The sequence below is a fragment of the Crinia signifera genome, chromosome 3, assembly GCF_055691185.1.
Source record: "Crinia signifera chromosome 3, ASM5569118v1, whole genome shotgun sequence".
Lineage (NCBI taxonomy): Eukaryota > Metazoa > Chordata > Amphibia > Anura > Myobatrachidae > Crinia > Crinia signifera.
Genome location: NC_139219.1, coordinates 342041622 through 342066202, shown reverse-complemented (window position 1 = coordinate 342066202; position 24581 = coordinate 342041622). Strand labels below are relative to the sequence as shown.

At 43.8% G+C, this 24581-nt stretch overlaps 1 protein-coding gene across 3 annotated transcripts in view; it reads right to left on the bottom strand.

Moving 5' to 3' along the window:
* Nucleotides 1-1052: 1052 nt before the first annotated feature.
* The window catches only part of CGREF1 (cell growth regulator with EF-hand domain 1), a 181835-nt gene continuing 158306 nt past the window's right edge, over nt 1053-24581 (bottom strand). For all 3 annotated transcript variants that reach the window (XM_083179000.1, XM_083178999.1, XM_083178998.1), the window contains exon 6: nt 1053-2054. In XM_083179000.1, the coding sequence (XP_083035126.1) occupies nt 1662-2054 (393 nt within the window). In that variant the 3' untranslated portion in view covers nt 1053-1661. The remainder of the gene's footprint in view (nt 2055-24581) is intronic.

Genomic DNA, 24581 nt, shown 5'->3' with positions numbered 1-24581 from the left:
TTTTTACAAAAAAAATAATCACGCTATGAGTTTTTCCCATGCTGGGAGATTTCTTTGGTTTTAAGGGTCTTGGATGATACCCGTTGGAAATAACACCTTACGATTCGTGTGAGTTTTTAAAGGATTTTACCTTTTAAAACTTTCTTTTCACAAGGTGATCACTACGTGCATTTATTCTGAATAACCACAAGGTGGCGATGCTCACCCACTTATATTTCCTATGCACAAGCACCTATAGAGTGTATTTTCTTCACTTAGTCACATAATTATCACTTTGGATATATAATAATAATACACTCCTCCGCCACTTTTCTTATGTCTGAAATGCTCCAATGAGAGAAAGTGAAGGAAGGAGATCGTTCAAGTGACAGATATCGCTACATGAGAGCTGTCACTTACTTGCTGGTACGCATATATAAGACTTTAAGAAGGTTGTCACACTATAAACTGTGACACTGAAGGTGCAGAAGTCACACCACTCTCTACATTATATATATATATATATATATATATATATATGGAGAAAAAGGAGTATCAGAGTGCGCCAATTCATTTGCATACACAGCAAATTTGTTGAACAAACAATATAGTAGTCCGGAAAAGAATCATATAAAAGTTTATTCAGGAATCTTCCAAATGATGATACAGACCTGTATCATCATTTGGAAGATTCCTGAATAAACTTTTATATGATTCTTTTCCGGACTACTATATTGTTTGTTCAACAAATTTGCTGTGTATGCAAATGAATTGGCGCACTCTGATACTCCTTTTTCTCCATCTCTAAACCTTTGGGTCCTGTCTAACAGGGGGCCCCTCAGAGGTGCTGCCTTCTCTCCGTGAGGCGCAGTTGGGTTTTTCCGGTCTTTTATATATATATATATACACATCTTTCTAATTAGGGTGTCCTCAATCACTATGTACATCTAAGGCAGGGTGTGGCCACAGCTTGGGAGGAGTCAGATGGCGATCAGCATAAGTAGCCAGGACACGGTATCAGGCCATATGTATCTGGCTGGAATCCTGCTATTCCTATGGAAGAACGTGAGAGATTCTGAAGAACAAAGTATCGTATTTGTTTCTCTTTCAAGTACAACTGTTGGTAGACAGTACACAATAAACCACATACTAATATCACATAGAACTATCAGAGCTGCAGATGTGACCAGATCCGCATTGGTTCCATGTGTTTGTGGAGCTGCGTAGAGCTTGGGTATAATCAGACATTTCTTGGCCACCGGAGAAGTCAGCAAACTAAAGAAGATGCAGTAATGTGTTGTCACGAAGGGTGCCGGACGGGTTCCCGACACTCGGAGCCCCATACCACACCCGTCACGAAGGACTTAGACTTCCTGGTTATTCCTGGTAGGATGGATCATGGTGAGGAGACCCAGTAACAAAACCTGTTCCTGCATTCTGTAAGTGGTAGGATGATTCCTTCTCTCCCCAGCTAAATATGATAGTAGGACAATAGTCTGATAACGTTCTTCTTCAGAATGGGAATGTATCTAATAATTAGTTATTTCTCCGCAAAATGAGCTGCAACTAAGGAACCAAGTGCAAACTCCACCACCACCACCAATCATGGTCACCACCTAGTAACAGCTCCAGTAGGCTTCATGTGTTGCTACTAGATCATTGTTACGTGAGGATAAGGAGCCTTACATCTCATTCTCAGCATCTTGTTTCTCCTCTTCCTCTGAGTCCAGCGCAACTTCTATTGCGTTAATTTTCTCATTACCCTCATCTTCATGGCTCCTAATTGCATCTTCAGGTGGAGTAGCAGAGTCATGTATTTGTATATGGTCTTGGAGCGCACTATCGTCCTCTACAGGTGGAGTAGCAGTTTCTACTTCCTTTATTATATCTTCATTTGTGTTCGTACCATTGTCCAATAGCTTCTGCAGATCTTCTGTCTGAGGTGGTGGAATAGCCACATGAATGGATGGAGCATCCTCTGTGTAGACTGGAGGGGTCACAATTTCCTGGGCACTGAGAAGTCCATCCATGTTCATGTCCTGTTTCTCCAAGACTTCATCAACCAAAAGGACCACCTGCAAAACAGGAACAACAGTTGTGGTAAATCTCTCCACAGATATGCGCCAACAGCACAACATACTGTGAAAAAGAAAGAGGGTGACATTTAATAGGGGCTGATTTTTAGGCACTTTCCAAAATCGTACAAAATCTCACTTTTTAAAAATCAAATTTTTTCTGTAAATTCGCATCTTTAATTAAATGCGAATTCGCGGCAAAAAAGTGTGATATGGTGCGATTTTTAGTCATGAAAATGTGCGCATTTTCGGGAATGTGCGATTTTGTGTAAAAAAAAAAACGGCGTGGGGTCCCCCCTCCTGAGCATAACCAGCCCCGGGCTTAAAGAGCCGGTCCTGGTTTGATAAAATCACGGAGCCAAACAAATAGGGGTCCCCAGGATTTTATAAAACCAGCACCAGGCTCAAGGGCCGGTTCTGGTTCTCAAAATACGGGGGACAAAATGACTAGGGGTCCCCCGTATTTCAAGAACCAGCACCGGGTCCAACCAGCCAGCAGGGTAATGCCACAGCCGGGGGGAGACTTTTTATACAAGTCCCCCGGCCACCCTATTAAATTTCACCCAGAATGTCTGTTTGTGGCACACTAGTAATACAGTAATATAAAATGTAACTTTTAATAGATTCCAATAAAATTGCTTTCTTTACTTCAGCAAAATATTTTAAAAGTACAGACTGTGTCAGAGAAAATAAAGTGTGAACAAATAAAATTAGGCTGTGTGTCGTTTACTTGTTGCGTCTGTTAATTTGACTTATTTGTTTATTCAATGAGTTATATAGTGATGTTGGTTCTAATTAGACCTGAGCATTTACCACCCATATATCGGGTCCAATGTTATCCGAGGGGTTGCTCTCGGTCATAAGAGACCCAATGTATTATGGGCTGTATATCAGTGCGTTATTATTTGTACCTATATTGGTTCCATTGTAGTCTCAATTTGATCTGCCTTGAGGGTTTGTGTATATTTTGTAATTTTCTAATTTTGCAAGATTCCCATTGGATTACATATGTATTACTATCAGTTCAGTGAGCACTACCTGGTCATCTGACCCTGCAAGGAAATGCATTAGCCAATCAGCTCACAGCAAGAGGTGGTTGCTCGGGTGTTGCTGGTGCCCACAGCTTCAAGAAAGCCCTGCTCTGTACTGCTGGTGTCCCCAGCTTTAAACAAACCTGCACTACTGCATATCTGGTGTCCCCAGCTCCATGCAAGCCTGCACTCCTGCACTACTGCATAGCTGGTGTCCCCAGCTCCATGCAAGCCTACACTCCTGCATCGCTGGTGTCCCCAGCTCCATGCAAGCCTGCACTACTGCATCGCTGGTGTCCCCAGCTCCATGCAAGCCTGCACTCCTGCAGTACTGCATCACTGGTGTCCCCAGCTCCATGCAAGCCTTCACTCTTGCACTACTGCATTGCTGGTTTCCCCAGGTCTGTACAAGCCTGCACTCCTGCACTACTGCATAGCTGGTGTCCCCAGCTCCATGCAAGCCTGCACTCCTGCATCGCTGGTGTCCCCAGCTCCATGCAAGCCTGCACTACTGCATCGCTGGTGTCCCCAGCTCCATGCAAGCCTGCACTACTGCATAGCTGGTGTCCCCAGCTCCATGCAAGCCTGCACTCCTGCACTACTGCATAGCTGGTGTCCCCAGCTCCATGCAAGCCTGCACTCCTGCATAGCTGGTGTCCCCAGCTCCATGCAAGCCTTCACTCCTGCATCGCTGGTGTCCCCAGCTCCATGCAAGCCTGCACTACTGCATCGCTGGTGTCCCCAGCTCCATGCAAGCCTGCACTACTGCATAGCTGGTGTCCCCAGCTCCATGCAAGCCTGCACTCCTGCATTCCTGCATCTCTGGTGTCCCCAGCTCCATGCAAGCCTGCACTCCTGCACTACTGCATAGCTGGTGTCCCCAGCTCCATGCAAGCCTGCACTCCTGCACTACTGCATAGCTGGTGTCCCCAGCTCCATGCAAGCCTGCACTCCTGCAGTACTGCATCGCTGGTGTCCCCGGCTCCATGCAAGCCTTCACTCTTGCACTACTGCATTGCTGGTGTCCCCAGGTCTGTACAAGCCTGTCCTCCTGCATTGCTGTTATCCCCAACTCCACGCAAGTCTTCACTCCTGCATTCCTGCATCTCTGGTGTCCCCAGCTCCATGCAAGCCTGCACTCCTGCATCTCTGGTGTCCCCGGCTCCATGCAAGCCTGCACTCCTGCATTCCTGCATCTCTGGTGTCCCCAGCTCCATGCAAGCCTGAACTCCTGCATCACTGGTGTCAACAGATGGTTTCTGGTCTCACGGCACCTGGCCAATAAGGGGATTCCCTGTTACCATCAGTAACCACCTGTTACTGACTCCACCCACTATGCAGTGGGTGGGGATATCACTGCCACCACCAGACTCCTACCACGTGGCATCTGGAACCACGTATAACAAATCAGGCCCAACTTCTAGCACCTGAGTACTACCTGCTGGGGTGCATGCGTCAACACGCTGCTGAGACCCGGAAGAAGCTGCGGAACTTGGAGACGCTGGATCCTTTACCAAGTACAGCCGGGGAACGGAATTAGTGCAGTAATTCTGTTGGTCGCAAGATGAAAATGCTCGTCTTGAGGCAAAGATGTTTTATTTGCTCAAATAAAGCCTTAAAAGGACCTTTTCCTATTGCTAGGAGGCACAGCATACAGTGATGTTACAGCATGCAGATCCAGGTAGAAGTACAAATACCAGGGCTCACAGGCCCTCTTTATATAGACAGAAAACACACTGGCATGGTCAGATCCTTCCCTATACCTTAGGATTCGTATATCAACCAGACCATCGTACTTCCAATGCATAATTAAATCAAGATTACATGCCAAAAGGAAAAATCCAATTTCCTTAGAATACTTAACTTCTAGGTAAGTTGGAGATAATTTGATTATCTCCTGGACACATTTACATAAAGAAACACCTGTCACCCTGTTATGGACACTTAGGTTGAAATTTATTAGGATGAGATGCAGAAAGTGATCTCTGGTGTACCCAGCTCCACGGTAGTCTTCACACCTGCACTCCTGCATCGCTGGTGTCTCCAGCTCCACACAAGTCATCACTCCTATGCGGTCAAACCAATGATTTGTACAGAGGCATAATTACTTTTGAGTCCCTAGTTTCCATGCCCCTTTTAATACATGCTATAGTTTTATTGGCCTTTTTTGTTGCTATATTACATTGAGCACTACACCCCAGTTTGTTGTCTATTTGGACTCCTAGATCCTTTTTGAGTACTGATTTACCCAATTCATCCCCGCTTAGGTTATAACTATAACCTCACACTCACATACAGGGCCATCTCTAATTCCATTGCTCCATATATCTCTAACCTCAACTCCATTCATACACCCTCCCGCCCTCTACGGTCAGCTGACGACTGTCTTCTCTCCTCCACCCTGATCACTGCTTCCCATGCTAGAGTACAGGAATTTGCCCGTGCTGCACCCCTTCAGTGGAACGCACTCCCTCGCTCCATTAGACTACTGAGTAAACTATGAAGGTCTAAATATTGCTGGATACCATCTCTTAAAAATCCTTCAAATAGTTTACCCCCTATTGATGTTAAACTAACAGGTCTGTAATTAGCGGGATCCTCCTTTTTTCCTTTTTTGAATAATGGCACTACCTCTGCTATTCTCCAGTCTTTTGGTACCTTTCCTGATGATAGTGAATTATCAAAGATATAATGTAGAGGGGAAGCTAATTCCTCCCTTAATTCCATTAGTACCCTAGGATGAATTAAAAAAAAATTGGGTTTATTTGTTTTGATTTTGCTGAGCCTCAATATTATTTCCTCGGTAGAGAAATCAATATTGAGATCCGGCTTGTTCATCCCATTTTGTGGTATGTGTGCGTTCCACAGTCTGCTCTCCCTTAGTAAACACTGATGAGAAGAACTCATTTAACAGTTCTGCTTTTCCCTTGTCCTCCGTAAAACTTTTTCCATTGATATCGGTTAGTGGGCCTATGTTGTCCTTAATTATATGTTTACTATTTATGTATTTGAAGAACTTCTTGGGGTTAGTTTTGCTTTCAGTGGCTATGCACTCTTCATAATCCCTTTTAGCTACTTTGATTGCCCCTTTGCAAATGTTGTTTGATTCTTTGTAATTGGTTACCGCCTCCTCTTTAAGTTATTTTTATAGAATTTAAATGCTCTTGTTTTATTGTTGATTGCTGACCTAACTTTTTTGTCCAACCATGGTGGCTTTTTTTATTGAATTTACCCTTATTTACTTTAGGAATGTATTTAATAGTTAATGATTCAAATACATTTTTTAGAGTATCCCACATTTCCTCAGCACTTTTCCCCTCAAAAACCGTTTCCCACACAATTCTTTTTAGGGCTTCTCTGAATTATTCTCTGAATAATTCAATTTACTGAAGTTGATTTCCAGTGAAACCATATTGTGGTCACTGTTCCCTAGATGTTCAATTACTTTTGTGTTTGAAACTAAATCTATGTTATTTGTTAATACCAAATCCAATAATGCCTTATTACGAGTTGGAGCTTCTACCGTTTGTGTGATAAACTGGTCTTTAAGTAAACTTAGGAACCCATTGCTTCTTGCCGTTACGTTTTTCCAATCAATATCAGGTAAATTAAAATCCCCAATAATTAATACCTGACCCTGATCTGATGATTGTTTGATTTGGTTTAAAAGAAGAGACTCGTCCCTTTCGTTTATGTTCGGAGGTCTATAGCATACCCCTATTAAAATTGTATTATTTTTTGTTATTGTCGGTTATCTCTGCCCACACGGCCTCCGTGTAGTCTTCCTCTGTACCTTTTGCTCATTTCTTTCTCACACGATGTTAAGTTATTTTTTACATATAGGCGCTTTAACAACGTGTCAAAATCGCATCAAACTATAATTGTGTCATACAATAATATTGACTCCAGGTGCAAAATGAAATGCCCTTTCCTGCTGTAGGTCTATATGCTGGACCGGCAGGAGGGGGCTGAATGGCTACCATCTACCCCCTTTATCTTTTATTTCCTGCTGTATACCATTATACTATAGCAGGGGTCCTCAAACTATTTTGCTCTGGGACCATTAGACAATAAAAATAATGATGGGACCCCAGCAAGTGACTGTAGAAGTTCATCACAACACATGTGTAGGCAACAGAAAGCCAGGCCCGGCGACAGGGGGGGTCAAAGGGGACAGCTGACCCAGGCCCAGATGATTGGAGGGGCTCCAGAATCAGCCACTGGTCTCTGCAGTCAGCCGCCCTGCACTCGATTGCTGTGGGTGGCTGACACATAAACCAGAATTTTTGCGGCCTTGGTGCTGCAGGGACTCGGGAGTTGCATGTTTAAACAGGAGTCCCCAAGCAGCTTCACCTCCCAAGTCCCTGCAGCGACGCAGCTGCAAAAATTCTTGTTGGGGGGGGGATATTAAGTGCCAGCCGCCCACAGCAGTCTAGTGCCAGGTAGCTGAATGAAGGGAGGAGTGGCTGAATTTGGGGTCCCTCTGATGCATAGGTTACCCCTGGGCAAGAAGCATGTAAATTCCTCTGGGAGCAAACATTTAACCCCCATGGCAACAAGCATGTTATCCCCCTGGGCAACAACCATTTAACTCATCTGGCAACAAGCATGTAATCCCTCCCTGGGCATTGAGTGGGTAATTCCCACTGGGCAATGAACATGTACTCCCCCATGGCAACAAGTATGTACTCCCCCATGGCAAGGAACATAAAACTCAGGCAAGGGTAACCCCCCTGACACCGAGCATGCAACTCCCCTGGCACTGAGCAAGAAACCACTGGCAATGAGCTTGCAACCCCTGGCAAAGAGCTGCCACCCCTGGAAAAGAGCATGTAGGTAAGTGGCACTTATGTGGCATAATATGTAATGGGCATTATGTCATGTGGTATAATATGTAATGTGCATTCTAGTGTGTGGCCTAATATGTAATGGGCATTGCAACGTGTAGCATAATATATAATGGGCATTATGGCATGTGTCCTAATGTGTAATGGGCATTACGGTGTGGGGTATAAGTAATGGGCATTACATGTATGGTATAATATGTAATGGGAATGATGGTTTGTGGCCTAATGTGTAATAGGCATTATAGTGTGTGACATAATATGTAATGGACATCATAGTGTGTGGTAAAATATGTAATGGCATTACAGTGTTTGGAATAATATGCAATGAGCATTGTAGTGTGTGGCATAATGTGTAATGGGCATTACAGTGTGTGGTAGAATGTGTAGTAGGCATTACAGTGTGTGGCATAATGTGTAGTAGCTGTCAGTTCAGAAGAGAGACTGTCTGCACTGGGGGCAGCCATTAAATGGGACTTCTTGCTTCCAATATGCCCACCATTCCTCCCTTCTCCACACAACTACTAGTGCTTAAGGGGGTGGGGGGCCCCCAGAAATATCAATGTATGGGGCCCCAAGATTTCTGCTGCTGGCCCTGCAGACAGCACATGCATTGCAGCATTATGGAGGAATAAAATTATGTGACAAGTCTAAAATAACAGACAATTAAACAGATTTTTCAGACTCCTTGAATCACTGACAGATTACCAAAGTCATCAGCCTGATGGTCAGCAACATGGAGTCGCGACCCCATGCTCAGAAGGTCGGGACCCACTTTGGGGTCAGGAGTCAGGACCCACAGTTTGAGAACCGCTGGCCTAGGGCATCAAACTAGGTCGGGCCGGCTCTGATTAGCAAAGTTCCAATGTTGGCATACAATGTGTTCTGTTGGTGTTAATGTCAAACTGTTAGTAGGCTGAGTATCCCGGTAATGAGGAGGTGCGGCACACAAGGATCAGTCCGGTCCACTACTACCCGCTGTGACAAGAACACTGGAGTAGTGTTTGAGGGCAGGTATATTTGTCCCAGGTTCTTGTCCTACACCTTTAAGAAACAGGTGTTTTGCCTCACAGAGGGCTAATCAGCAAGCAAGCAAGCTGTAAAAAAGGCTGCCAGAGTGAGCAGTGTGAGATGACTGCCTGGGAGATTGCAGAGTCTCTGTGTGAGAAGCAAACCTGCCTTTTACAAGTGAGTCCCCAGTGTTGACTGGGAAACTTTGTATTTTTCTTTAGTGACAGTTATTAGCATCCTGTGTATAGTTAGTGCCGGACAGGCAAGGTATTTTCTTTTTATGTTTATTTTGTTTTCTGCTGAAATAAAACTGGTTGCGGCCAGCTGTACCACAAAGACTGGACTGGTGTGATTACTCAGCTGCTGTTGGCTGCCTTCTACCCCAGGAAAAGGCATCCAAATTCCCCTACAGTGTTACAACTTGGTGGAGAATGCAAGCAATCCGTTCTGTGCATAAGTGAGAGCCGCAGCTGTGTGAGCCCTGCAGAAAACAGTGGTTTATGCAGATACAGCCCAGTGTGAAGTTGCTGAGAATTGCCTGAGGATTTTATATATGTCCTGGGTGAAAGCAGCTACAAAGCCACCTGAAAAATCTGTCAACATGGAGGAACTGCTTAAAGCCTTGCTGCAAGCTACAGCGGTACAGCGGGAGGCCACAGCAGCTCAGCAGGGAGCAATGGATGAACTTTGCAGGCAACAGCATCAGGATAGAGAGGCTTTAACCAAAGTGGTGCGAAGCCTGGCAACACGGATCGGTGAGGTGGCCGTCAGTGCTCCAGCCAGCTCTAGTTCTATCCGGGTCAGTCACTTCCTGCAGAAAATGACAGAGACTGATGATGTGGAGGCCTATCTGACCACGTTTGAAAGGACTGCTGAGCGTAAGAACTGGCCGGAAGCACAATGGGCAAGTCTGCTAGCACCTTTTCTCTCGGGTGAGCCCCAAAAAGCATACTTTGATTTAAGCCCGGCAGATGCTCGGGACTATGACAAGTTAAAAACTGAGATTCTAACCCGCCTGGGAGTCACACTGTCCGTAAGAGCCCAACGGGTGCACTGCTGGGTATATGCCCTGGAGAAGCCTCCTCGCTCACAGATGCACGACCTTATTCAGCTAACCAAAAAATGGTTACAGCCAGAGACATTAAGTGGTCCCCAGATGGTGGAAAGAGTCGTCATGGACCGCTATTTGAGATCCTTGCCTGTGGTCCTGCGCAAGTGGGTGAGCCATGGAAATCCGGAGACTGCTGACCGGTTAGTGGACATGGTAGAGAGGAATCTGGCGGCAGAGGAATTACTGATGACCACCCAGCACCCCACAGATCCCCGACAGCGCCCTTCAGTGAAGACTGGTAAGACTGTTCCGTGGGAAAATGTTGCTGGGCGGTTAAGAGAGCGCAAGGCTGGAGAGACTGTAAACAGTGGCCCTGGAGACAGGCCAATGGGACTAGAAAGGTCTATGCTGCCCAAACGGGTTGATAATCGTGTGATTAAATGTTTCAGGTGTGGTATGCCAGGTCATATTATTGCTAATTGCCCAGTTACGCAGGAACCCATGCAATGTGATGCTGCCTTTGAAAATCGCAGAATGTCTTTCTTTGCTAGATTAGCTTGTACTGTGGTGCCTTCTCCTAAACTCGAAAGACAAATGTGTGATGTGTTCTTAGAGGGTAACCGGGTAGAGGCTTTGCTGGACTCAGGAAGTTTGGTTACCCTTGTGAAAGCTGGATTAGTGAATCCCTTAAAGGTCCAGCAAATACCTATTGGGGTTACTTGTATACATGGGGATACCCAACATTATGCCACTGCTGAAGTACATATAGAAACTTGTTGTGGGACAGCAATTGTGAAAGTAGGACTGGTCCCCTCTATGGTGCATGAGGCCATAATAGGGAGGGATTTTCCTCATTTTTGGAAGCTGTGGGAATCACGTTTAGCCACAGATGGGAGAAGTGAAGAGCCAGTAGTTAATGCCAATGATTTTGTGGATGTATGTGGATCCTTTGAACCTTCTGACCCTTTACCTTTTGCTAGTTTGGCTGGGGAGGGGACAAATGGAGAGTCCAGTGAGGACCCTCTTGCTGGAAACGGAGAGGTAGTAGTGCCCGATCTGGAGGTAAAGAAGGATTTGTTTATGTCTGAACAGTTAAAGGACCCTACTTTATTGAAGGCCAGAGAAAATGTTAAGGTTGTTAATGGGGAACCCGTGGTACCAGGTGCCAAGATTTCTTATCCCCACATGGCTATTTGTAATGAGCTTTTGTACCACGTTGTCAAAAAGGGTGAGGAAGTGGTGGATCAGCTGGTAGTTCCCCAACCTTATAGGAGAACGGTACTAGATTTAGCCCATAATCATGTTACAGCAGGACATTTAGGGGCAGAAAAGACCACAGAAAGAGTTTTACAAAGGTTCTTTTGGCCAGGGGTGTATAAAGAAGTGTCTGAATATTGTTCTTCCTGTCCTGAATGCCAGTATCATGCCCCTAGACCTCATTTCAGGAGCCCACTAGTTCCCATGCCTATTATAGAGGTCCCATTTGACAGAATAGCCATGGATCTCGTGGGGCCCTTGTTAAAATCCGCTCGGGGCCATCAGTATATTTTGGTAATAATAGACTACGCCACTCGATATCCTGAGGCTGTCCCTTTACGCACTATCGCCACCAAAGCGATAGCTAGGGAACTGGTGCAGGTTTTCAGTAGAGTGGGAATACCAAAAGAAATTTTGACTGACCAAGGTACTCCATTTATGTCAAGGGTCATGAAAGAATTGTGCAAGTTGTTTAAGGTCACCCACCTCAGGACGTCTATCTACCATCCCCAAACTGATGGGTTGGTGGAAAGATTTAATAAAACGTTAAAAAGGTTGTTGACAAAGATGGGAAAAACTGGGATTGTTTGTTGCCCTTCTTGTTGATGGCCATCAGAGAAGTTCCACAGTCCTCTACTGGGTTTTCTCCATTTGATTTGTTGTATGGTAGACACCCCAGAGGGCTGTTGGACATTGCCAAGGAGACGTGGGAAGGACAACCCACCCCTTATAAAAGTGTTGTTGAACATGTATCACAAATGCAGGATAGGATTGCAACAGTGGTACCTATTGTCAGAGAGCACATGGAACAAGCCCAAAGTGCTCAACAGAGGGTATATAACCGGAGTGCCAAGATACGGGAATTTGCTCCGGGGGATAGAGTTCTTGTGTTGGTGCCCACTGTGGAAAGCAAGTTCCTAGCTAAATGGCAGGGACCATTTGAGATTTTGGAAAAAGTGAATGAGGTCAATTATAAAGTATACCAACCAGGAAAGAGAAAACCTGAACAAATCTACCATGTTAACTTAATCAAACCCTGGAAAGATAGGTTGTCTCTGTCAGCGGAGCCTTGCTCTTTGGCGTCTTCACCTCAGTTGCTTCCCGCGGTGAAGGTGTCAGATACATTGTCAGCTGATCAGAACAATCAGGTTAAAGAATTTCTCAACCGAAATAGGGAGATATTTTCAGAGCTGCCTGGCCAAACGACCATAATAAAACATGACATTGTCACTGAACCAGGGGTCAGGGTTCATTTAAAGCCATATAGGATTCCTGAAGCTCAGAGAGAAGCTGTCTCTAAAGAAGTTAAAAACATGTTAGAACTAGGAGTCATAGAGGAATCCAACAGTGAGTGGTCCAGTCCTATAGTTCTCATCCCAAAGCCAGATGGTAGCATACGCTTTTGTAATGATTTTCGTAAATTAAATGAGGTGTCCAAATTTGACGCATACCCCATGCCCCGTGTGGATGAGCTTATAGAAAGGCTGGGAACAGCCAGGTTTCTCACCACATTGGACCTGACTAAAGGTTACTGGCAGATACCCCTAACTGATAGCGCAAAAGAAAAAACAGCCTTTTCGGTTCAAGAGGGGCTGTTTCAGTATAAGATGTTACCTTTTGGGTTGCATGGGGCTACAGCAACCTTTCAACGGACGATGGATAAAATTTTAAGGCCCCATAGAAAATATGCAGCTGCATATTTGGATGATGTGGTAATTCACAGTCCCATTTGGTTAAAGTACAAGCAGTACTGGACTCAATCAGAGAAGCAGGGTTTACTGCTAACCCAAAGAAGTGCTGCCTTGCAATGGAGGAGGTTAAGTACTTGGGCTTCACCATTGGTAGAGGTCTGATTAAGCCCCAATTAAATAAAATCGATGCTATTCAAAACTGGCCTCGGCCAGTGAATAAAAAACAAGTAAGGGCTTTTTTGGGAATAACTGGGTATTACAGACGATTTATTCCTAATTTTGCAGCCACAGCAGTGCCGTTGTCAGACCTTACCAAGGGGAAGCAGTCAAATACGGTGAAATGGAACCCTGATGCAGAAAAAGCGTTCCAAGCCTTAACCCCTTCCCGACATATGACGTACATTTACGTCATATGTCGGTTGCGGGGGAATCAAGCCAGCTCACGGAGTGAGCTAGCTTGACAGAGAGCAGGTAATGGCTGTATATTACAGCCAGGTACCTGCTCTCACGGCCACGAGCGGCGAGTTCGCCGATCGTGGCCGTTTAACCCTTTAAGCACCGCGGGCAAAGCGCCCGCAGTGCTTTAATAGCTGATCGGAGGGGGGGCGCCCCCCTCCGGCGCCGATCGGGGCCCCCCGCAGCGAGATCGGAGGGTGCTGATCGGTTGCCATGGCAGCCAGGGGTCTAATGTAGACCCCTGTGCTGGCCGTGTCAGCATTCCTATTACATCCTGCCTGAGGCAGGATGTAATAGGAAGTGCTGAAAATCACTATGTTCAGCCATAGAGCTCTATGGCTGAACCTAGTACAGGCGATCGCGCCCCCTAGTGGTCAAGTACACTAGGGGGCCTTGTAGTAAAAGTAAAAAAAAAATAAGTTTACAAAAAAAAAAAAAAAATATTAAAAGTTCAAATCACCCCCCTTTCCCCATTTCACAAATAAAAATAAATAAAAAAATAAAAAAATAAACATATTTGGTATCGCCGCGTTCCTAAAAGTCCGATCTATTAAAATATAACATTAGTTATCCCGCACGGTTAAAGGCGTAAACGGAAAATAATTCCCAACGCCAAAACTAAGTTTTTTGGTCGCATCGCCTACCCAAAAAAAAATAACTAAAAGAGATCAGAAAGTCTCCCATATCCCATAATGGTATTAATTAAAAAGTACACTTCAGCCCGCAAAAAATGAGCCCTCACCCAGGTCCGTAGGTGGAAAAATAAAAAAGTTATAAGCCGCAGAACATGGCGACGCGACGCAAATTAGAAAAACCGTAAAAGTTTCTATTTTTTTTTTTAGTGGTAAAACATAATGAAAACTATATAAGTTTGGTATCACCGGAATCGTAACGACCCATAGAATAAAGATAACCCATCATTTTAAACGAACTATGAACTCCAAAAAAAACGTAACCAGCGCAAAATTGTGGAATTGCGTTTTTTTTCTTTTTTACCCCACATTGAATTATTTCCTGATTCCCCAGAATATTATACGGTATGGTAAATGGTACCATTAAAAAGTACAACTTGTCCTGCAAAAAAAAAGCCCTCATGTGTCTATATAGCCGGAAAATTAAAAAAGTTACGCTTATTTGAACGCGAGGAGGAAAAAAAAAATTTTTACAAAAAAGGCCTCGTCGGGAAGGGGTTAAAAGTGGTTTTGTGTTCACAACCTGTACTGATAACGCCAGATTTTTCAAAAGAATTTGTTGTACAGACAGATGCCTCAGAGGTAGGGATAGGGGTTTTGTTGTCCCAAACCAGAGATGGGGATGAACACCCTATCATCTATTTGAGTAGGAAACTCAATGAGCATGAAAAAAGGTATGCCATTGTGGAAAAGGAGGCTTTGGCCATTAAATGGGCATTAGATACCTTGAGGTATTACCTCTTGGGAAGACAGTTTAGGCTAGTGACAGATCACGCCCCTTTAAAATGGATGCATGTAAACAGAGGTCAGAATGCTCGGGTAACCAGATGGTTTCTAGCATTACAGGATTTCAAGTTTAAGGTCGAACATAGACCAGGATCACAGTTGGCCAATGCAGATGCATTTTCCCGCACCTTCTGTTTGGGGTCTACAAGTGTTCCGGCCCCTAGGTCGAAACAGGGGAGGGGGATATGTGACAAGAACACTGGAGTAGTGTTTGAGGGCAGGTATATTTCTCCCAGGTTCTTGTCCTACACCTTTTAGAAACAGGTGTTTTGCCTCACAGAGGGCTAATCAGCAAGCAAGCTGTAAAAAAGGCTGCCAGAGAGCAGTGTGAGGGAACTGCCTGGGAGATTGCAGAGTCTCTGTGTAAGAAGCAAACCTGCCTTTTACAAGTGAGTCCCCAGTGTTGACTGGGAAACTTTGTATTTTTCTTTAGTGACAGTTAGGAGCATCCTGTGTATAGTTAGTGCCGGACAGGCAAGGTATTTTCTTTTTATGTTTATTTTGTTTTCTGCTGAAATAAAACTGGTTGCGGCCAGTTGTACCACAAAGACTGGACTGGTGTGATTACTCAGCTGCTGTTGTCTGCCTTCTACCCCAGGAAAAAGGCATCCAAATTCCCCTACAGTGTTACACCGCGTTGCTCTGATGGTAATAGAGCCGGTGCCGGGAGCAGACTTTACCACTGTCACCTTCCAGCGGCTCAATTACCATCAGAGCAACGCCGGTAGTAGTGGACCGGACAGATCCTTGTGTGCCGCACCTCATTACCGGGATACTCAGCCTACTAACAGTTTGACATTAACACCAACAGAACACATTGTATGCCAACATTGGAACTTTGCTAATCATCCCCAAAAGGAGCATTGTCTAAAGTTTTTTTTATGAAGGAGGACTATTGAATAATTATTACCTCCTTGAAATTCCCCAGTTGAAAGACTATGAGCAGTTGAGAGCCTTAAAAAAAATTCATACGAAATATTATTATATTGTGAATTTTATGAATTAATACGTGGATACTGTGTGTCGTTGCTATATTAATGATTTTAATCCAGCTAATAATTATTTTTAAATTGTATGACTATGTTTTATTCGTGTATTTCTTTGTTTAATTAATAAATATTAATTAGTTCAACACAGTGCGCTCTCTTATTATCTAGTCCTGAATAGAATTGAGCACATCTGGGACATCATGTCTCACTCCATGCACCACAGACTGTCCAGGAGTTGGTGGATGCTTTAGTCCAAGTCTGGGAGGAGATCCCTGAGGAGACCATCTCATCAGGAGCATGCCCAGGTGTTTTAAGGAGGTCATACAGGCACGTGGAGGCCCCACACACTACTGAGCCTCATCACTACTGAGTACTCAAACACTCAGCGACCATCTTCGTCCGCATACTCATCTCCATCATTGGCCTCAAGCCTCTAGTTGTATGTTGATTGAGTCCTCGCTGCTTATATTTAAGCTGTAATGTGTATTGATCTGTGGCGCTCTTTATTTGTACTCCTATTTTTGTTATTTATTCAATGTTATGCCAAGTTCTGTCTCCCTGTATTGTTCCTTTGTACGGTGCTGCGAAACACTTGTGGGGCCTTATAAATAATATAATAATAATAATAATAATAATAATTTAGACTTGTTTTAAGGACATCACATCAAAGTTGGATCAGCCTATAGTGTTTTTCCACTTTAATGGAAATAATGGTTAAAAAATGTGATTTCCATTGATAATTTTTGTGTGATTTTGTTGTCAGCACATTCAACTATGCAAAGAACAAAGTATTTAATAAGAATATTTCATTCATTCAGATCTAGGATGTGTTATGTTAGTGTTCCCTTTATTTTTTTGAGCAGTGTATTATATAGGACATATGAACCAGTGAATTAGATTATATAGTGTATATGGTGCTTTGAATTAGATTATATACTGTAGGGCAGGCATGTCCAAAGTCAGGCCCGGGGGCCAATTGCGGCCCGTGCTGTAATTTCAAGCGGCCTGCAGCCTCCAGCTGGAAGCGGGCAGAACATCAGATGTGGGAAGCACAGCACAGGACACTAAAGGTGGGGCCCCGGCGAGCGCGCCTTTACCTTGCTATCTGCTGCAGTGAGGAGGTGCCGGCCGCCACAGTCAGATGTGTTTGGCGTTCTACCCCTGCTGCTGCAATCGTATATCACCCTACTCCACAATCACAGTGACAGCAGTGTTTGGGGAGGGGGGCAGCAAAGGGGAAGCTTGCTACCGTAACATGCAGAGCGGAGGAGGGCAGCAGCGGGAGCCCAAGCATCTCCTGTCCTTGCAGTGCCTGCTTTGCCTCTCCTTCCTCTGGCTCACACAAGGGGCTGGGAAACATACAGAGAAGGGAGGGGGCAGAGTGGGGGACATACAGTGAAGGAGTGTCAGGCTGGGGGACATACAGTGAATGGAGGCACTGATGGACATTAAGAGAAATGGGGGTAGGCTGGGGGACAGAGTGAATGGGTGCAGAGTGGGGAACATACAGTGAATGGGGGACATACAGTGAAGGAGGGGCAGGCTGGGGGAAATACAGTGAAGGGCAGGCTGGGGGGCAAAGAGTGAATGGGGGCAAAGTGGGGGACAATTCTGATGTGATTAATGATTCAAAGAAGGTCAGGCTGAATGGTCGGCCCCCACACATTTACACTTCAACAAATCTGGCCCTCGTCGCAAAAAGTTTGGACACCCCTGCTGTAGGGTATATGAACCACTAAATTAGATTATATAGGATAACTGGACCAATTAATTCGATTATATAGGGTATATGGACCTCTGAAATAGATTATATAGGATATAGCGGCCACTGAAATATATGGGATCTATGAACCACTGAGTTAGATTATATAGGGTATATGGACCCTGAAATAGATTTAAAAGGGTGTATGGACCACTGAGTTAGATTATATAGGGTACATGGACCTTTGAATTAGATTATATAGGGTATATATACCACTGAATTAGATTACATAGGGTATATGGACCTCTGAAATAGGAGAAAGAAGAACAATATTCGGGTATATGACGTGTTGCAGTGATGGTCACAATTTCAAAATAAAAGGGAAATAAAACAATGTGTAAATTTCCCCAATAGATATAATTAGAAAAAGAGGGGGAGTGGAAAACATGGGTCGTGTACCACACTCACATGGGAGTGGGTGAAAACAAACGTGTAAAGGTATCTTTAAGTGGTCACACCTTCAGTGAAGACTTAACTGTGGAGGTGATAAAGTTGCGTACCATACTCACAATGGAATGGATTTATTGACTCATATCAAGGTTTCTTTATACCTGCCAGACAGAGTGACTGATATCCATTGTGCTGGTCATGTGACCTCACCCTATTGAGGTCATTTCGCAGGTATTCGCTTTCTGTTTTGTTTTTATCTTGTTTTTATTGTTATTAAATTTTTGGTACTGAGACGGTCTCCACTCTTATATTCATGGAAAAACAGTGTAAGCGGCGCTTTAAGGACTACAATTCAAATATCAAAATATGATTTATTTATATATAAAAAAACACAATAAATACAATGTACAGTACCACCGGCCAGCAGGAAATATAATTATCCCAACATATATAGACAAAAATTATTTCTTAAAAACACATTACTGCATAATCAAATAGCTCCTCCACAATTAAAGTATTCCAGCTAATGGACCTTTTTGTAGTCACCCAGCTGGATTTTTTCCTTTTTAGAGGCTCTTTTTAGCCTTGGGTGAGGTTTTGCATAGAATGCTAATAGAAATAATGTCCTGTTTGTTTCAGGGAGAATAAGTAATAATCTTATCCAGCATCAAGTAATTAGCGGTAAGTCACACTTTCAGATTTTAGTTAGTCTTTTTAGACCAGGCAACTTTAAACAAGCTGTTTAGTGCTCACTCATTCAGCAAATTAGTAGAGAATGGATTTAATACTTATGCTCCGTTGGACCCAGGCAGGAGGGTTTGGATTTGTACTTCACTGGGGGCGAGATGCGGCTCACCTGGAGCGGGTCCCTGGCTGCTGATCTTTCCAACTTGCGCAGCCCTCTCAGGGACTCCCGGCTCTGATGTTAGTGTCCCCGTCTCGAATGGTAGGGGCAAGGTGCGGCTCACCTGGAGCGGGTCCCCGGCTGTTGGTCTTCCCGTATTGTGCAGCCTTTTCAAGGACTCCCGGCTCCGGCGTTCGTTTCCCCGGCTCAAGAGGTAGCAGTAGTCGGAAGTGACGGTAGGATGGATGATGCGTTTCCCCGCCTTCAATACGTCAGCGGCTTCATCAGATAATTTGTTAGACTCATTCTCCGTCTATTTATTTGCACAGTGTCCCGCCCAAATGGGCGTGTACTAATCGCGTCGCTGGTTCTCCCAGCTCTCTTATTTGCTGTGCATGTGATATTTGTAAATCCAAGACCAAGCCTCGATTTCGGCTTCGTTCACTATATTGCTCAAAGAGCTTCCTTGTTTTCATGCGGCTCAAGCCTCCATTTCAAATTGCAGTGAATAACTTTATTGTTTCTCCATTTGACATTACTCCGTATATAATAGCAGCATTACCTATCATACATACATATTTATGGGTTACAGACAGGGCCGGTGCTAGGGTGTCCGGAGCCCTCCTGCAAACCATACATTTTGCGCCCTTTCACATTGCCATTACAACAAGCTGCAGTCCGATTGTGGGAGTGTATGCAACATGCGATCCTATGGAGGATCTCGGGTACATGTACATGTATGCATACACCATCTCAGTGCTGTGTCCGCAAAATGTTGCAGGCACTAAAGGTGCCCATACACGCTGCGAGAATTGCATACATTATGGGCTAGATCGCATTGCATCATACGGTGTGTGATCCGAAAGCAGTACAAAAAGTATGTGCAGCACTCATGACTGAGGGGGAGAGGAGGGGAGAGAAGGAGATGGAAGAAGAGGGGAGGAGATAGAGGGGGCGGAGTGTTGAGGACTGGCAGCGGCACTGGCACAGCACACTGAGAAGAGGGAACAAAGGGGAGGCGGCGCTGCCTGTTTGTCATTTGATTGACAGCTGACAGGCGCAGGGAGCAATGGGTAGGGGGCGGATCCGGACATGTCATCCAGGCATTCACAGACAGTGCTACATGCCTCAGCTCAAGTGTCTGTGAGGAACAGGGGACAGGTCACAGGAGGAGGACAGTGTGTGCGCGGTGCAGGGAGCTGCTCTGCCTCTCCATACTGCCGCACGCTGTCAGACAGGTGCTGCGGGCGGTGTGCATGAGGCAGTGACAGTGAGGGCTGAGGCAGCTTTAGCAGAGCAGGGAGGGAGACAGCGCCTTTTCAGCATGGCGCCTCCCTGCTTTGCAGGAGCTGCTGAGTGGGTAGCGCCGGCCCTGGTTACAGACATTTGATCCCATATATTCGCCATGTCATAACTAAAATTACAGACTTAGTTCACATCTAAGGAAACTATATATTTCAAATTAAGAAAATAATTATAAAAATAAATATAAAAATAAAAATAAAAAATAATAAAAATAAAAATAAGAGATATGTAGTATAGATAATAAATATAATCCATTCAATATAAAAATATATAAAAATATATATAATAAAAATAAGAGAGTATTATATAAATTTGAGATTGGGCAGATAATAATAACTAGACACCTCCAGTGAGGTATAGACAGAACACATATATGTGACTGACAAAAAGTTTTTTTTTTTTTCCTAACATATGTTAAATCCAAGGACTCGTAGACCACAGACGTTAATAGCAGTACTTCTTAATGTTCAATTATAGCTCCCTGGAACAAGGGAACCATGACCGGATTATTTCATACCTGGCATATTGCCAGACATAAAGTAAAAGGAGGGGGGGGGGAATAAGGAGAGAGAGATGAGGGGAGAGCAAAGAAGGAAGGGGGGATATTTTGGAATGCACTCAGTAGACCAAAAATAGGGGGGACCTATTAGAGAGGAGGATTGCATCCGAAGAAGATCTTCTCGGGGGGGGGGGGGGGGGGTGGCCGTTATGATACACTGTGTATATTTCAATTACCATTTGTTTCAAATGTTATTTAGTTCGATCGTGTCGTTGAGGTCATGGTTCCCTTGTTCCAGGGAGCTATAATTGAACATTAAGAAGTACTGCTATTAACGTCTGTGGTCTACGAGTCCTTGGATTTAACATATGTTAGGAAAAAAAAAGAAAAACTTTTTGTCAGTCACATATATGTGTTCTGTCTATACCTCACTGGAGGTGTCTAGTTATTATTATCTGCCCAATCTCAAATTTATATAATACTCTCTTATTTTTATGTATATTTATTATATATATTTTTATATATTTTTATATTTAATGGATTATATTTATTATCTATATTACATATCTCTTTTATTTTTATAATTATTTTCTTAATTTGAAATATATAGTTTCCTTAGATGTGAACTAAGTCTGTAATTTTAGTTATGACATGGCGAATATATGGGATCAAATGTCTGTAACCCATAAATATGTATGTATGATAGGTAATGCTGCTATTATATACGGAGTAATGTCGAATGGAGAAACAATAAAGTTATTCACTGCAATTTGAAATGGAGGCTTGAGCCGCATGAAAACAAGGAAGCTCTTTGAGCAATATAGTGAACGAAGCCGAAATCGAGGCTTGGTCTTGGATTTACAAATATCACATGCACAGCAAATAAGAGAGCTGGGAGAACCAGCGACGCGATTAGTACACGCCCATTTGAGCGGGACACTGTGCAAATAAATAGACGGAGAATGAGTCTAACAAATTATCTGATGAAGCCGCTGACGTATTGAAGGCGGGGAAACGCATCATCCATCCTACCGTCACTTCCGACTACTGCTTCCTCTTGAGCCGGGGAAACGAACGCCGGAGCCGGGAGTCCTTGAAAAGGCTGCACAATACGGGAAGGTCAGGAGCCGGGGACCCGCTCCAGGTGAGCCGCACCTTGCCCCTACCATTCGAGACGGGGACACTAACACCAGAGCCGGGAGTCCCTGAGAGGGCTGCGCAAGTTGGAAAGATCAGCAGCCGGGGACCCGCTCCAGGTGAGCCGCATCTCGCTCCCAGTGAAGTACAAATCCAAACCCTCCTGCCTGGGTCCAACGGAGCATAAGTATTAAATCCATTCTCTACTAATTTGCTGAATGAGTGAGCACTAAACAGCTTGTTTAAAGTTGCCTGGTCTAAAAAGACTAACTAAAATCCGAGAGTATGACTGACTAACCTGCTTACCACTAATTGCTTGATGCTGGATAAGATTATTACTTATTCTCCCTGAAACAAACAGGACATTTTTTCTATTAGCATTCTATGCAAAACCTCACCCAAGGCTAAAAAGAGCCTCTAAAAAGGAACAAATCCAGCTGGGTGACTACAAAAAGGTCCATTAGCTGGAATACTTTAATTGTGGAGGAGCTATTTGATTATGCAGTAATGTGTTTTTAAGAAATAATTTTTGTCTATATATGTTGGGATAATTATATTTCCTGCCGGCCGGTGGTACTGTACATTGTATTTATTGTGTTTTTTTATATATAAATAAATCATATTTTGATATTTGAATTGTAGTCCTTAAAGCGCCGCTTACACTGTTTTTCTTTGATTGTTGTCCCTCCTAAGGGTTGAGTATCCCTTATAAGTGGCAGCCTAGGACTATAATTAGTGCCCTGCGCTTGGTTATAACATTTGTCTATTTTCTTATATTCATGCACTGCTCAACCTACAAGTAAACAGAATAGAATTTGCCTAGAGGACCGTCTTGTAAAGATACCATTATAGGAGTACCATCATATGTCATACTGTAAGTACGGTACGCATCAATTTAGATCACAGAACCCCTCACCATGGGTGATTCTTGTAAAGAAACCTTTTTATACACGTTTATGCACACTTTCCAGTGAGTTTGGTACGATATACTGGTTCCCTCTGATGTCTTGTCCTATTGAAATTGAATACTTTTTACAAAAACTATATTGTTTCTTTTTTAATATTCAAACGAGTCATATCCCATTTGAACCAACAACAAGGGGACCTTATAAAGAAACCTTGATAGGAGTCAATAAATCCATTCCATTGTGAGAGTGGTATCACCTCCCCAGTTCAAAGTCTTCACTGAAGGTGTGACCACTTAAAGATACCTTTACACGTTTGTTTTCACCCACTCCCATGTGAGTGTGGTACATGACACACGTTTACCACTCCCCCTATTTTTTTAATTATATCTATTGTGGAAATTTACACATTGATTTATTTCACTTTTATTTTGAAATTGTGACCATCACTGCAACACGTCATATGCGCCAAGCATATTGTTATTCTTTCTCCAAATTCTACAAGGGAGGCACTCCAGTGACCCTCCATCAATATTGAGGCTGCAAGGACTCTAGGATTGCGCCTTGGGACTTACTTTTTTCCTTTTTGTGGACCTCTGAAATAGATTATATAGAATATACAGACCACTGAATTAGATTATATAGGGTATATGGACCACTGAAATAGATATTAGAGGGTATATGGACTATTGCATTATATTATAAATAGGGTATATGGACACTGAATAAGATTATAAAGGATAAACGGACTTCTGCATTATACTATATAGGGTATATGGACCTCTGAAATAGATTATATAGGGTATATGGACCACTGAAATACATTATATAGGGTATATGGACCTCTGAAATACATTATATAAGGTATATGGATGGAGCACCTCTCAGCCAGCACCGGGGCTCGCCAGAATGCCCCGCTGGCAAGATGGCGCACCATTTGACTGGGAAGCGCGTCCCAGTTTCCAGGTGGCGGGGGACTTGAACTCTGACCGTCTCTACTTCAGGGAAAAGGTTGGGGGGGAGCGGGGAGGTGGGATTGAGCGGTGGGGACTTGAGGCGAGGAGCTCCATTGTAAGAGGACACACGCATGTCCCCTTCCGGGGGATGACAGTTTCCAATCCGACCACCAGACCCCTGCTGAATGAATATGGACCTCTGAATTATATTATATAGAGTATATGAACAACGGAAATATATTATATAGGGACTATGGACACTGAATTATTTATTTGTTTATTTACAGTGTCTTATATAGCGCAGCAGATTCCGTTACAGCGTCTTATATAACGCGGCAGATTCCATTACAGGGTCTTATATAGCGCAGCAGATTCCGTTACAGCATCTTATATAGCGCAGCAGATTCCGTTACAGTGTCTTATATAGCGCAGCAGATTCCATTACAGTGTCTTATATAGCGCAGCAGATTCCGTTACAGTGTCTTATATAGCGCAGCAGGTTCCGTTACAGTGTCTTATATAGCGCAGCAGATTCCGTTGTCAGTGCTCTTGCACTGCACTGAAGTTAATTAGGTGTATACCTCAGAGCAAGTCTGGACAAGAAAGCATAATCGAGGGGACATCGATGTCGGCAGTGTTATATTCCAAACAGCCCATCCACCAGACGTGATGAGATAGGGAGATCCCGAGTGTAACCGCTCCTACACTTTATGTGTTTGTGACACTATTTCATGCGAGTATCTTGCGGTGGTTATACCACTCATTGTGGTACGTCACTTTACACCTGTTTTTATTGGAAAAACCTTGTTCTTAAAATAAAAGCTGCTTTGTGATATTGCACTATGGAGCGCTCTCATCTCTCTTTACACCTGCGGGATTCAGGTGACCGAGAGCTGCCAGGACAATATAAAGATCCTTTGG